The following is a 12,783-nucleotide window of genomic DNA, read 5'->3' on the forward strand; positions in this document are numbered from 1 at the left end:
AATAGCTCACATTACCTGGGCAGAATTACATTTATCAGCTAAATGTAATTAAACTACTCTGTAAATAAAGTGAAATGAATTTGTACGTACAAGTAAAGGTAATTGTATCCAATTGGAAAAATGTATTACATGTCCCCCTGATGCGTAATGGAAAAACCTGAACCTTGCACTTTCATTCTTATGTTTTGTCTTTGATTTGATTAGCTCTTCCTAACCTGACCCTTGTTTTCTGCCTCATGTCTCTATTCAGTTCACCTCAGTATTGGTGTATCTTTGATGAATTGTTGGTTTGTAGCTCTTCTTCTGTAGATACTGAACATGGAGGTGAAAAAGAAAAGAATCAAGGGCAAAGTGAAATAAAGGACATGAAAGTACTTAGCCTAAGGCTTACAGTGACACAGGGGCTCTCTAGAAGCCAGTTTCCATTCCGTCTTAAATGAAGGCAAAATCCCTTTGTCTATGACATGATATTTAACTATGCTGCAAATTTTGTTAATTTAAAAAACAATGTATGTAATAGGATAGATAATTCTAGAGGATATGCCTGAAGGAAAAAAAAGCACTAATCTACTATCTCCACCCCCAGAAGGGACTCCAGGTGGTCTCTGAAACATCCCAGTCAGATTCCATCTCACCCAAGGCCACCATTTCAGGCTGCCACCGAGGAAACTCCCTTGATGGAAGTCTGTCCTCCCTGACTTCCCAGGAAAGAGGACCATCGCATTCCAGGTACACGATTGCAATGTTAGGGTCAAAAATGTATCCGCAGCTCCCCAAAATTAAATATACATTTCTAGCTACTTATATAGCCTCTGTCCCTTAAAATGTGTAAGTGCATGATATGTATATACATATTCTTGGTCAAAGTATAATTAGATTAATAATTCCAGAAATGAGCTATGAATAGCTCATTTAAACACACTCAGGTAGATGTGGAAAGACATGTCTGATTCAATGCGATGTCTGAACTGAATAATATTTTAAACATTTTGATGCAGAAACAAATGATGCTATCAAAAGATTATGTTGCAGGAGTGTGAAATGATCTGCTCTAATGTATAAAAATACTTTATACCAGCAGATCCTTGTATTAAAAAATGAGTGCTTCTAAAGTACTCACAGGGAATTCCAAAGTCTGTTCTTTGTAAATATTCCAAGGCTGCCTCTGTTAGCTTGTGTCATAGTGACGTTATTTACCGACGCCTTCCCTAGGGGCAAACATTAATCCACTTCTTCCTACTCCCTGATAAAATTATGAAAGCCTGGATTCATGAGGTTTGCCTTTGTACCCATCTATAAACTCCACCTAGGAGAGGAGGGTCCCTGAGACCATTTGTATATCCCTGTTTTCAAATGACGTTATTGTCTAGTAGATAGTATTTTAAAAGGAGGTATTTTTAAAATAGTTTTATTGAGGTTTAATTTGCATACCATAAAATTAACCCATTTTAAGTGTACAATTTAATGATTTTTAGCAAATTTACAAAATTGTACAATTATCAACACAATTCAATTTCAGAACATTTTCTATCACCCAAAAGCATCCCCTGTGCACATTTCAAACACTGATCGCTTAGTGTGCTTTTTGTCTATATATAGTTGCAATTCTGGATAATTCAAATAAGTGGAATCATACCATCTGCAGTCTTTTGCATCTGACTTCTTTCCTTCAGCACAGTGTTTTAGATCATAGCATGTACAAACAGTTTATTCCTATTTTTGCTGAATAGTATTCTGTTGTATGGATGTATTACATTTTGTTTATCCATTCGTTAGTTGATGGATGTTTAGGTTGTTTCTAACTCTTTGCCTATTGTGAATAATGCTTCAATGAACATTCACGTATAAGTTTTTGGATGGGCAAATGTTTTTCATTCTGTTGGGTAGATACCTAGGAGTGGAATTGCTGGGTTGTATGGTAAATTTATGTTTAAGTTTTTAAAGAACTATCAAACTGTTTTCCAAAATGGCTGCACCATTTTACATTCCCACCAGAAATGTATGAGGGTTCATTTTTCTCTATATCTTCGGCAGAACTCGTTGTTGTCTTTTTATTATAGCCACTCTAGTGGGTGTGACGTGGGATCTGATTGTGGCTTTAATTTACATTTCCCTAACACCTAATGATGTTAAGTATTTTTTCATGTCTTTGTTAGCTATCTGAATATCTTCTTTGGTGAAATACCTATTCAAACCGTTGCCCAAGTTTTAACTGAGTTGTTTGTCTTCTTATTATTGAATTGTAGGAGTTTTTAATGTATTCTGGATACAAGTCCTTATACCTCCCTCACCCCCAGAGGAAAGATTCACAGATATTTCCTCTCAGTATTAACTTGCCTTTTTGTAGGTAATTTTAAAATGATCTACCTCCTTTTGGCACCAGAACCAGGCCACATGGGTATAGTGTTTTATTTTTATTTTTTTAACATCTTTATTGGAGTATAATTGCTTTACAATGGTGTGTTAGTTTCTGCTTTATAACAAAGTGAATCAGCTATACATATACATATATCCCCATATCCCCCCCTCTTGCATCTCCCTCCCACCTCCCTATCCCACCCCTCTAGGTGGTCGCAAAGCACCGAACTGATCTCCCTGTGCTATGCGGCTGCTTCCCACTAGCTAGCTATGTTACATTTGGTAGTGTATATATGTCCATGCCACTCTCTCACTTCATCCCAGCTTACCCTTCCCCCTCCCCGTGTATAGTGTTGTTTTTTTTTTAAGATTTCTTAGAATTGTTGAAAGCATGGAACCAAATGAATATAATTGCTTTTTAGCCAAAACACTATGTTGTGCTTTCAAAAAGCAAAATGAAAAGAGTTTATTTTTGTGTCTTTATTTTGGGCTTTAAAAGCAAGTGGCTCCGTTGAATAAGCTTTTGCTGGTTGGGGATATGAAATTTTGACAGCAACTTTAGTTGTGTAAGCAGGGATTGTTTGTGTTTATCCACAGGATTTACTGTGCCAGGACAATGGTGATAATTCATTCTTAAAATCATATCATTTTTAATGTGGCAGGAACCCTGTGAGGGTAACCAATCCAATCTCCTGTCTCCTTGCTGATAAACTAACCACATTTTAACCACTTGAACACTTTCAGCGATGAGAAAGTTAGTACTCTCAGATGAAACTCATTTCATTTTTAGATAACTCTATTTAATGGCCTTTTTAAATAATTGAAGTATAGTTGATTTACAGTAAAGTGATTCAGTTATACATACATATATATGTATTTGGCATGTCCTTTTTTTTTTTTTAAATTAATTAATTTATTTATATATGGCTGTGCTGGGTCTTCGTTTCTGTGCGAGGGCTTTCTCCAGTTGCGGCAAGTGGGGGCCACTCTTCATCGCGATGCGCGGGCCTCTCACTATGACGGCTTCTCTTGTTGCGGAGCACAGGCTCCAGACGCGCAGGCTCAGTAATTGTGGCTCGCGGGCCTAGCTGCTCTGCGGCATGTGGGATCCTCCCAGACCAGGGCTCGAACCCGTGTCCCCTGCATTGGCAGGCAGACTCCCAACCACTGCGCCACCAGGGAAGCCCTGGCATGTCCTTTTTATATTTGACTAAATTTTGCTTTTCTTTAGTTTCTGTATATGGTTCTTGTATTAGTTTTCTATTGCTATGTAACAAATTACAACAAACTTACTGGCTTAAAACAACATACATTTATTATTTCAAAATTTCTGTACGTCAGAAATCCAGGCACAGTTTAGCTGGACTCTGCTTCAGGGTCTTACCAGACTGAAATCCAGGTGTCAGGATGGACTACAGTCTCATCACAGGCTTGACTCAGGAGAGATCCACTTACAAGCCTTTTCAGGTTGTTGACAGAATTCATTTCCTGTGGGTGCAGGACTGAGGGCCCTGTGTCCTTGCTGGCTATTATTTGGGGGCTGCTCTCCGTTCCTAGAGGCCACCCACAGTTCATTGCCATGTGGCCTCTCCACAGGCTACCTCACAACATGGCAGCTTACTTCCTTAAAACCAGCAAGGGAGAGAAGTCCTCTCTAATGCCAGTCTGCCTATACAGTCCTTATAATATAACATAATCACAGGAGTGACATCTCATTATCGTTGTCATATAAAATAACCTAATCACAGGAGTGACATGCCATTACTTTTGCCCTATTCTATAGGTTATATGAAAGTCACAGGCCCTGCCCAAACTCAAGAAAAGAGGATTATAAAGAGTGTGACCACCATCAGGTGGGAAGCAGGGGTGGCTCCCCAAAGTGTATCTGTCATAGTCCTTTTTTTTTTTTTTTTTTTTAATAATCTAGGCATTGCTTTTTTTAAATTTTATTTTATTTATTTATTTATGACTGTGTTGGGTCTTCGTTTCTGTGCGAGGGCTTTCTCTAGTTGCGGCAAGTGGGGGCCACTCTTCATCGCGGTGCGCGGGCCTCTCACTATCGCGGCCTCTCTTGTTGCGGACGGAGCACAGGCTCCAGACGCGCAGGCTCAGCAATTGTGGCTCACGGGCCTAGTCGCTCCGTGGCATGTGGGATCTTCCCAGACCAGGGCTCGAACCCGTGTCCCCTGCAATGGCAGGCAGATTCTCAACCAGTGCGCCACCAGGGAAGCCCCCGTCATAGTCCTTTTGAGTATGTACAGACTCTTCTCATATTACTGTTCCACTTATTCAAAAGTAACCACCATGATGACCCCTCCACACACCAAGACTCTCGTTTTATTTGGTGACAATAACTCACTAACCAAGTTATCAACGGTATAATTTAATCATATCTGGGGAAATAGTAGCTCCTTACTACACAGACTAAAGAGAATAACAACAGGAACTACCTGTTGTTGGATGTCTCCTGTGTGCCAAAAAACAGAACTAGGGTCTTCACATTCATAGTTTTGTCTAAATTTTCATTTATTCATTCATTTCTATATCTTTTAAGTGTATTCTAGACACTAGGGTTGTTTCAGTGTCAAAGTTCTTATCCTCAAAGAGCTCATTTTCTAAAAAGATAGACAGATAAAAGAGAGTAAATGCATAAATAAGTAAAAATATTTTCAGGTTACTCTAGGACTAAGAAGGCAAAACCAAAGCAAAGGGATGGGAAATGGGCTCTTTTTCATAGAGTCCTAAATGATATGAAGGAGACAGCCTCAGGAAGATCTGGGAAGAGCAATCCAGGCAGAGGGAACAAGTCTAAAGGCTTTGAAGTGGGAATAAGCTCAGTTCCAGGAATGGAAGGGAGGCCAGTGTGACCAGAGGCTAGTGGTGAGCAGGGGGGTAAGGTGTAGGGAATCAAACCAAAGTGTGGTTATTAGGGGTCAGATCACAGAGGAGCCAGAAAGCCATGGTAAGAAGTTTGAATTTTGTTCCAGGTGTGATGAAAAGTCATTGGAGTTGTTTGAGCAGTGGACTGACATTAACTGAATTATACTTTTTAAATATCACTCCAGATGGTTTATGAAAATAGGCTTGGAAAGCAGAAGTAGACACAGAGATTAGTTAGGAGACATTTGCCACGGTCCAGGTGAGAGAGGATGTGGCTTGGTTAGGATGGTGGTAGCAGGGGTGGAAAGGATGAGGTAGCAGTTGAGATATATTTAAGGTAGAGCTGACATGACTGGATGTGAAGAGTGAGAAAAAGAAAAGAATCAAGCATAACTTAGGTTTTGGAGTTGAGCAACTCTATGAGTAGTTATTAAATTTATGATATAAGGAAGACTGAGAAAAATCACATATAAAAATATTCTGAATCTGCTTACTTCCACCTACCTCTATGGACACCACCATTATCCAAGCCATTCATCACCTCTTGCCTGGAGTCCTGCAACAGCCTACTTATTAAACTTCTCTTATTCACTCTTGTCACCACCCAACAGAGGACATACAGAGTCATGAAAAAAATTAATCATGCCACTCCTACACTTTAACTTTTTCAAAGGCTGCCCACTGCTATCAAGATAAAATTCAAAATCCTTGAAATACCCTTCAAAGCTCCACATTATCTAGCTGCTGTCTAGTTCTCCTGTCTAACATTGTGTAATTACTCACATTCGTGTCACTAGATTCCAACATCTTCTGAGTTCTTCACATGCATCGTACTTCCTCTTAGCTCTGAGATTTGGAGTATGTTATTCCATCTGCCTGGATGGTTCTTCCATCTCTCTTTACTTAACCAGCTCCTCATTCTTCAAGACTCAATTTAAATAGCGTTTCCTTACTTCCTAGAGAGGCTTTGGCAGATTTTAAATACAATCACAGAACTCCCTGTTTTCTCTTACGGTACAAATGGCAATTGTAATTTAAAGACCTGTGTGATTAGCTATCTCCTTCACTAGACTGTAAAATCCATTAGCAGAGGGACCAAATCTCTTTTACTCATTGCTCTATCTCTAGTGCCAGGCACATGGCCTAGTGAAGGGCACTGAATAAGCGGATGAGTTTAATCTTCACAACAGCCATGCAAAGAAGACATTGTTTCTCTTTTAAAGATGAGGAACTGAAGCTTAGAGAGCTTAAATGACTCACTCAAGAACACACAGCTAGAAAGTAGAAGAGCTAGATCTGAGCCCAATCTAGACAGTTACACGGTCCACACTCTTCACTCCTCTTCCATGAAAAGGTAGGCCTTTAGGGGGGAGCACAGTGGAGTTCCTATAGCAAGCTACCCATCTCCTTAATTATGTTTTTATGGAAGCCTCTTTTCTTCTTGATCCCTCATTAAAGGAGAAAGTGTTGTGGTGGTTTGCCAGAATTAGTCATTTTCAGGAACAAATGCTTAGCATCACCTTCCCCTGACCTCTCCCAACAGGTCTGAAACTCAGCCTCTATTTGGTCCTTATCTAACTAGATCTTTTAACACTTTAACCCCGGTGGCCACTCTACACTTCCTGACACTTCCTCCTTGACTTTTTTCACATTATACTCTGTTGTTGTTGTTTTCCTTACCTTTCAAATTGAATCTTTATAGACTTTTTCTTTGCCTTCTCCTCCATGGCCCTCCTCTTACTGTTTCTGTTTCCCTCTCCTCCCACATTCTCCCTCTGAGTGGTCTTATTCACTGCCATAGTTTCAATGACTCACAATGTGATGATGACCCTCAAAAGATATCCCATCTAGACAACTCTTTTAGGCTCCAAACCCATGTAATCAAGAGACTGATAGAAAGCTCTTTCTGTACCTCAAACTCAGCCTGTCTAAAACCAAATGCATTCTCGTATCTTCCCTATTTCAGTAGATGGCACCACTATCAACCCACACATCTTAGTCAAAAATGTGAGGTTTACTCCACTCCAAGTCCTTTACATTCTGCCTTATTAATGTCTCTCAAATCCTCTCCTTCTCTCCAACCTCATAGTCACTGCCTTAGTTCAGATCCTTATCATCTCTTATTTGGATTTCTGCAAGTGATCCTAACTGGTATCTCTACATTCAGTGTTGCCTCCTTCTAGACCATTATCTATATGATGTTACAAAAGTGATTTAAAATACATATCTGATCATTCTATTCCCTTGCTAACAAATCTTCAGTGGCTACCCATAGTTTTTAGGATACATTTCAAACTCCTTGGTCAGCATATGTTAAGTCTTCATGATCATTCATGACCAAGCTTACCTTTCCCCACTTCTCTCTTGCCACTTCTTTTTCATGTTTATTTTTGGTACCAAAATCTGTATTCGCTACAATTGCTGTACAACAAGTTACGCAAATTTCTTAGCAGCTTAAAATGAAAGAAATTTACTATCTCACATAGTTTCTGAGAATCACGAATCCAGAAACAGCTTAGCTAAGTGGTTGTGGCTCAGGGTCTCTCAAGATACTGGCCAGAGCTGCAGTCATCTGAAGACTTGAATGGGCTGGAGTGTCTACTTTCAAGGTCACTCATATGGCTGTTGACCAAAGGGTTCAGTTCTTCAACATCTGGGCCTCCTCATAGAGTTCCTTATGACCTGGCCGTTGGCTTCCCCCAAAACAAGTTACCCAGGAAAGAGGGTGAGGAGCCAAGATGGAAGTCTCACTGTCTATTATAACCTAATCTCCAGATGGAAACTTCAGTGTCTTTTATAACCTAATCACTGAGGTGACATGCCATCACTTCTGCTATATTCTGTGTATCACACGAACCAACCCTAGTACAGTGTGAGAGGAGACTCCACAAGGGGGTGAATACCAGGAAGCAGGGATCATTGGGGGCTATTTTGGAAGCTAATTACAATAAACAATAATGATTACAATGTCACCATCATTTTATATATAATTATTATGACTATATATCTGTATTTTCTTTATATCAGTCATTAAGTATTCTCATATTTCTTCTTTACTAATTCTGTTCTACACACATTCCAAGGAGTTTAATTTAATTTAAATGTAAGTGATTTCTTACCTCAAATACTATGCTTCTGCCTGACTTTAAACAATTGTGAAAAACAATGTTAGGGTGAAATATTGAGGTCATAAAATACCCAGGAACTTATATTTCTTACATAATTTTTCTCAACCATAGTAAGCATTGGAAATTTGCAAATATAAATAACAAATGATCTTTCTTTCCTCTGCCAAAACTCAGTGTTAATGGCTTTATTCTGATTTGCCTGTAAAGACAAAGCCAACTATAATGTCCAAGGTTTCCTATTTGTGGAAAGACATTGTTTTTCCCACTCTCTGATATGGCCACAGTCAATCATCTATGTGTATATGCATTCATCGACACATATATGCACACAGTCACCCATAGCACACATAAACCTACACGTGTGAATTAGATATGAACTCGGTGGCACTTTAGAAAAAATGAATTATGTCTTCTCTTTGCCTAGCTGCAGGGACTGGTTGCCATGGAAATGAGTCACAAGGTAGACCTTTCAGAAAATGCTAATGTTAATGTGTCTGCACTGGAGGAGTTCATGTATTAATCAGAAATAAAGAGAACTTTAATAACAAAACCATGCAAATATCCTAGGAACAAAAGCTGTCCTCTTATATCAAAGAAATCCAATTTACCATCTCTTTTGCCCTGACCTTGACTGAACCGAACATCACTCTTCCTGGAACTCTGTAGTCAGAGAACAGGTAGCTAGTTTTTTAAAATTAATGTCAGATTTCATCTTTAATTACCATATGCATAGACTTAATTTCTGCTTCATTAAATACTGCATAGGGTCAGGACTAATTTCCACAGTTCTCTTCCTCCATAGATTGTCTTTTATTTCCAAAGTGTTTTTTTGCTTCGGATGCATTCTACTAGCATCTCCCAACCCTAATTAATAATAACTTGGTTTCCTTAAAGCTATAGTTGCTTGGAAAATTCACTAAAGCAATTCCTACCTTTTTTTGACAGTCTTTTTTGGTCATAATGTATTCTACACATATCAAAGAGGTATGTGCTAATTATAGAAAACAATGTAAAGGTATAAAATATCTTTAAAAAATTGAAAATTATCCATGAGCTCATCAGGTAGATATAAACATCATTTTTTTTGTATATATACTTCTCTTCATTACTTTTACATATACCATTTAGAATAAAACTTGTATTCATACTTTCATAAAATTTTCACTGTTTTCTGCAAAATAACTTACAGAATCATAGAATATTAGAGTTGGAAATAACTCTCCTATCATATCATACAATGAGCTGTCCCCATACCATCTTTATTCACTTATGTAAATTTTTTCTCACATTTAATTAGGTGGATAGTTGATTAGTTAAGTAAAATGACTTTTATTGGTTACTTAGTGACAAGTTGATTGTCTGATAATCCTGTCCTAAATGAAAAAAAAAAGATTGATTATTCTTGCCTTTTATTGACTACTCACCCCAGTGTAGCTCACACTTTTAAGCCAAATAAACTTGTACTTGATAAAATGAAGGTACTTCACGTTATAAATATTTGCTATAGAATGGCCTGTTAACTTCATTCTTGTTTCGGAATCTCTTTAAATATTAAGTAACTGAAATGTGAATTTACTTAACAAATTTTGATTGCCTAAGTTATAGACTCGTTTTTAGTCTCTGATTGCAGCCGTATATTGGTGGAGTCTTGCTGTTGAAGATCTGATTATCAGCAGAACTGATCTGTTAGGAAGTAGTTAATGACTATGAGACTCAACTGTACAGTAGTAATTACTTTCAGTCAAATACATTTTGTGTGTAAAGACAGAAATATAGTCATCTGGCACCCTCAGGGACAAAACTACCAACATATCATTGCAGTTAGTGTTTCCATATAGGAATTGTTTTGGATGTTGTTTAAAAGTACAAAAGTCATGCATTATTTGTTTCTCTAGGGCAGTTGCCCTCCAATCTTATTAAGAATGTTTAAGAATTACCTGGAGAAATTAGGAATATGGGATGAACAGATCCAAATTACTATATATACAATAGATAAGCGACAAGGATTTACTATATAGCACAGAGAATTATATTCAATATCTTGTAATAACCTCTAACAAAAAATAATCTGAAAAAAATATAGATATACAAAACTGAATCACTTTGCTCTACACCTGAAACGAATGCAATATTGTAAATCAACTATACTTCAATAAGAAAAAAAAAAGGTTACCTGGAGATATTGTTTAAAATAAAGATTCCTGGGTTCTATCACCAGCAATTCTTGTTAAGTTTGGGATAAGACTTGGGAGTCTGCAAATTCTCACAGAAACATTACATTGACATATCACTATATAGAACACTGCTCTAGGGATTTGAAATTATTTATGGACCTTCCTAAACTAATTTACTAACTAGAAATATTTGGGGGCACTGGTGTGGGGCAAAAGGTAAAGGGTAAAGATAGCTAGTCCAATGGGGGGGATGGAAATCTGTTGAACTACTAATGTCTGCCTTCATCACCGCAGCCTAGTCAAGAAAACAACAGGCTCTTATAAAAAGTCAAATGACTGTCACAAATGCTTGAGGACTTAAAATTACCCAGCCGGTAGCCAAACCAACCTCATACTTTGTCTTTTCTTTATAAATCCAAGAGTAAAGCACTGAAAAAAAAAAAATCCTCTTATTCTAGGTATGAATGATAGGCTGAGAGGAGTGGGTTAGTCCATGCTTTTTAAAAAACGAGAAATGGAGTGGGGTGGGTGGGAGGGAAGAGTGGTGAAGGCCACTTAGGAAAATGGTAGACATGAGAATCAAGGTTGTTACTTTCCCTCAAACTGGGCTTGGGAACATAACCAGTCAGGCTCTCAGGAGGAAACAAGTGATAGACTGGTAATTTGAGAAGAGATTAAAAAGGGCTATTTACAAAGGTTTAGATAGGATGTAGCGAAACCACAAGAGCTAGTGCAGTACTCCAGGGAGAGTGCCATCAGGAGGCCCACCAGGAGGCTCCAAGTCTGAGTGGGCAATGCGAGGGAACAGCTGTAGGGAGAGAGTGATTAATAAGATCTGTGACCTACCGTGGTCACATCACTACTAGGCCACAGTGTGAGCCCTCAGCAAATCTCTGGGAGGGAGGAGTCTTGGGGAGAAAATCACTGTCCTTCTTCCTTCCCATCTCCTGTGGGAGCCTCCTTTTGCAGAATTCACCCTGGAGCCAAAGGCATGGGAGCCTTCTATAGAGTCTATACAGACCAGTCTTTCTGGACATGGAGGTAGAGAAGGGTGGAAAGTGGATGGGGTTGGGGAGCAGGGGTTGGAGGCAAATAAGAGATATCCTGCCCAAAGATGAGAACCTTAATTTTGAATCCAACCCTCATACTTCTTCTGAAAACTCAGCAATTCACAATTCTGAAACTCAGCCTTTTAAATAAAATGATTACATAATGAAAAGTTAGATAATAAAGTATTTTGAAAGAACAGTCTAACACATCATCCAGAGGATGGTGAGACATTTGTGTAAAACTATATATATAAATAATATAAATTACATATATAAATATTTACATTATATATTTATTATATATTTATGTTATATATAATAGATGTACAGAGTTCTGTATAAATGTGTATAAATATATATGTATATTATATAAAATATAGTGTACATATGGATAGAGTTTCTGTATATATAAATAGTGGATATTTAGTCCATATTGATAAAGTTCAAGATCTTAGTTGGCTAAAATTCTCTAAAGAAACACAGAGAAAAGTACACAACACCCAAGTGGTTAGTTTTATGTATTTTCATAGATGAATACACTAGAGTAATCAGCACCCAGATAAAATAGAACATTACAAGCACCCCAGCCTGGTAGATCACATAACACCTAATTAATTTTTGTTAAATGAATATACGTACTAGCATTTACTTGCCTATTCTCCTTTGGCTGACTTTGAGAATGTTCTCTAGGTTTTTACTGTAACGAAATTGCTACAATAAACATTCTTGTGCATGTCTCCTTGTGTACAAGGGTTTCTCTAAGGTAGAATTTCTGGATCATAAGACAGGGACACTGTAAAATTTACGAGATATCACCAAATTGCACCCTGAAAGGGTTTACCAGCAGTGTATGAGCGTTCCTGTGTATTTGCACCCTCAGCATTTCTTACTGTCTTCAGGCTTCTATAGTCTCACAGATCTGATGGGTGTGAGGTAATATCTCATTGTGGTCTAAGTCTACATTTCCCTGATTATTCATGAAATAGCGTATCTCTTTATGTTTATTCTCTCTTTAGGTTTTCTTTCTGGTGAAATTTCCTTCCATACCCTTTGCTCCATTTGAGCTACTTGTCTTTTTCTTACTGATTTATAAGCATTCTTTATTAATGAGAAGAATAATCCTCTGTAGGCTAAATACATTGCAATTATCTTTTATATTTTGTAGATTTTTCACTTTGTTTATGTTTTTTAATA

General features: G+C 37.9%; 1 protein-coding gene across 6 annotated transcripts in view; it reads left to right on the plus strand.

Annotated features, from left to right (window-relative positions):
• Positions 1-12,783, plus strand: part of UNC80 (unc-80 homolog, NALCN channel complex subunit) — a 239,477-nt gene that overhangs the window by 18,633 nt on the left and 208,061 nt on the right. For all 6 annotated transcript variants that reach the window (XM_036858465.1, XM_036858466.1, XM_036858469.1 and 3 more), the window contains exon 7: positions 587-729. In XM_036858465.1, the coding sequence (XP_036714360.1) occupies positions 587-729 (143 nt within the window). The remainder of the gene's footprint in view (positions 1-586; positions 730-12,783) is intronic.

Source organism: Balaenoptera musculus, chromosome 7, assembly GCF_009873245.2.
Source record: "Balaenoptera musculus isolate JJ_BM4_2016_0621 chromosome 7, mBalMus1.pri.v3, whole genome shotgun sequence".
In the NCBI taxonomy this organism is placed as follows: domain Eukaryota; kingdom Metazoa; phylum Chordata; class Mammalia; order Artiodactyla; family Balaenopteridae; genus Balaenoptera; species Balaenoptera musculus.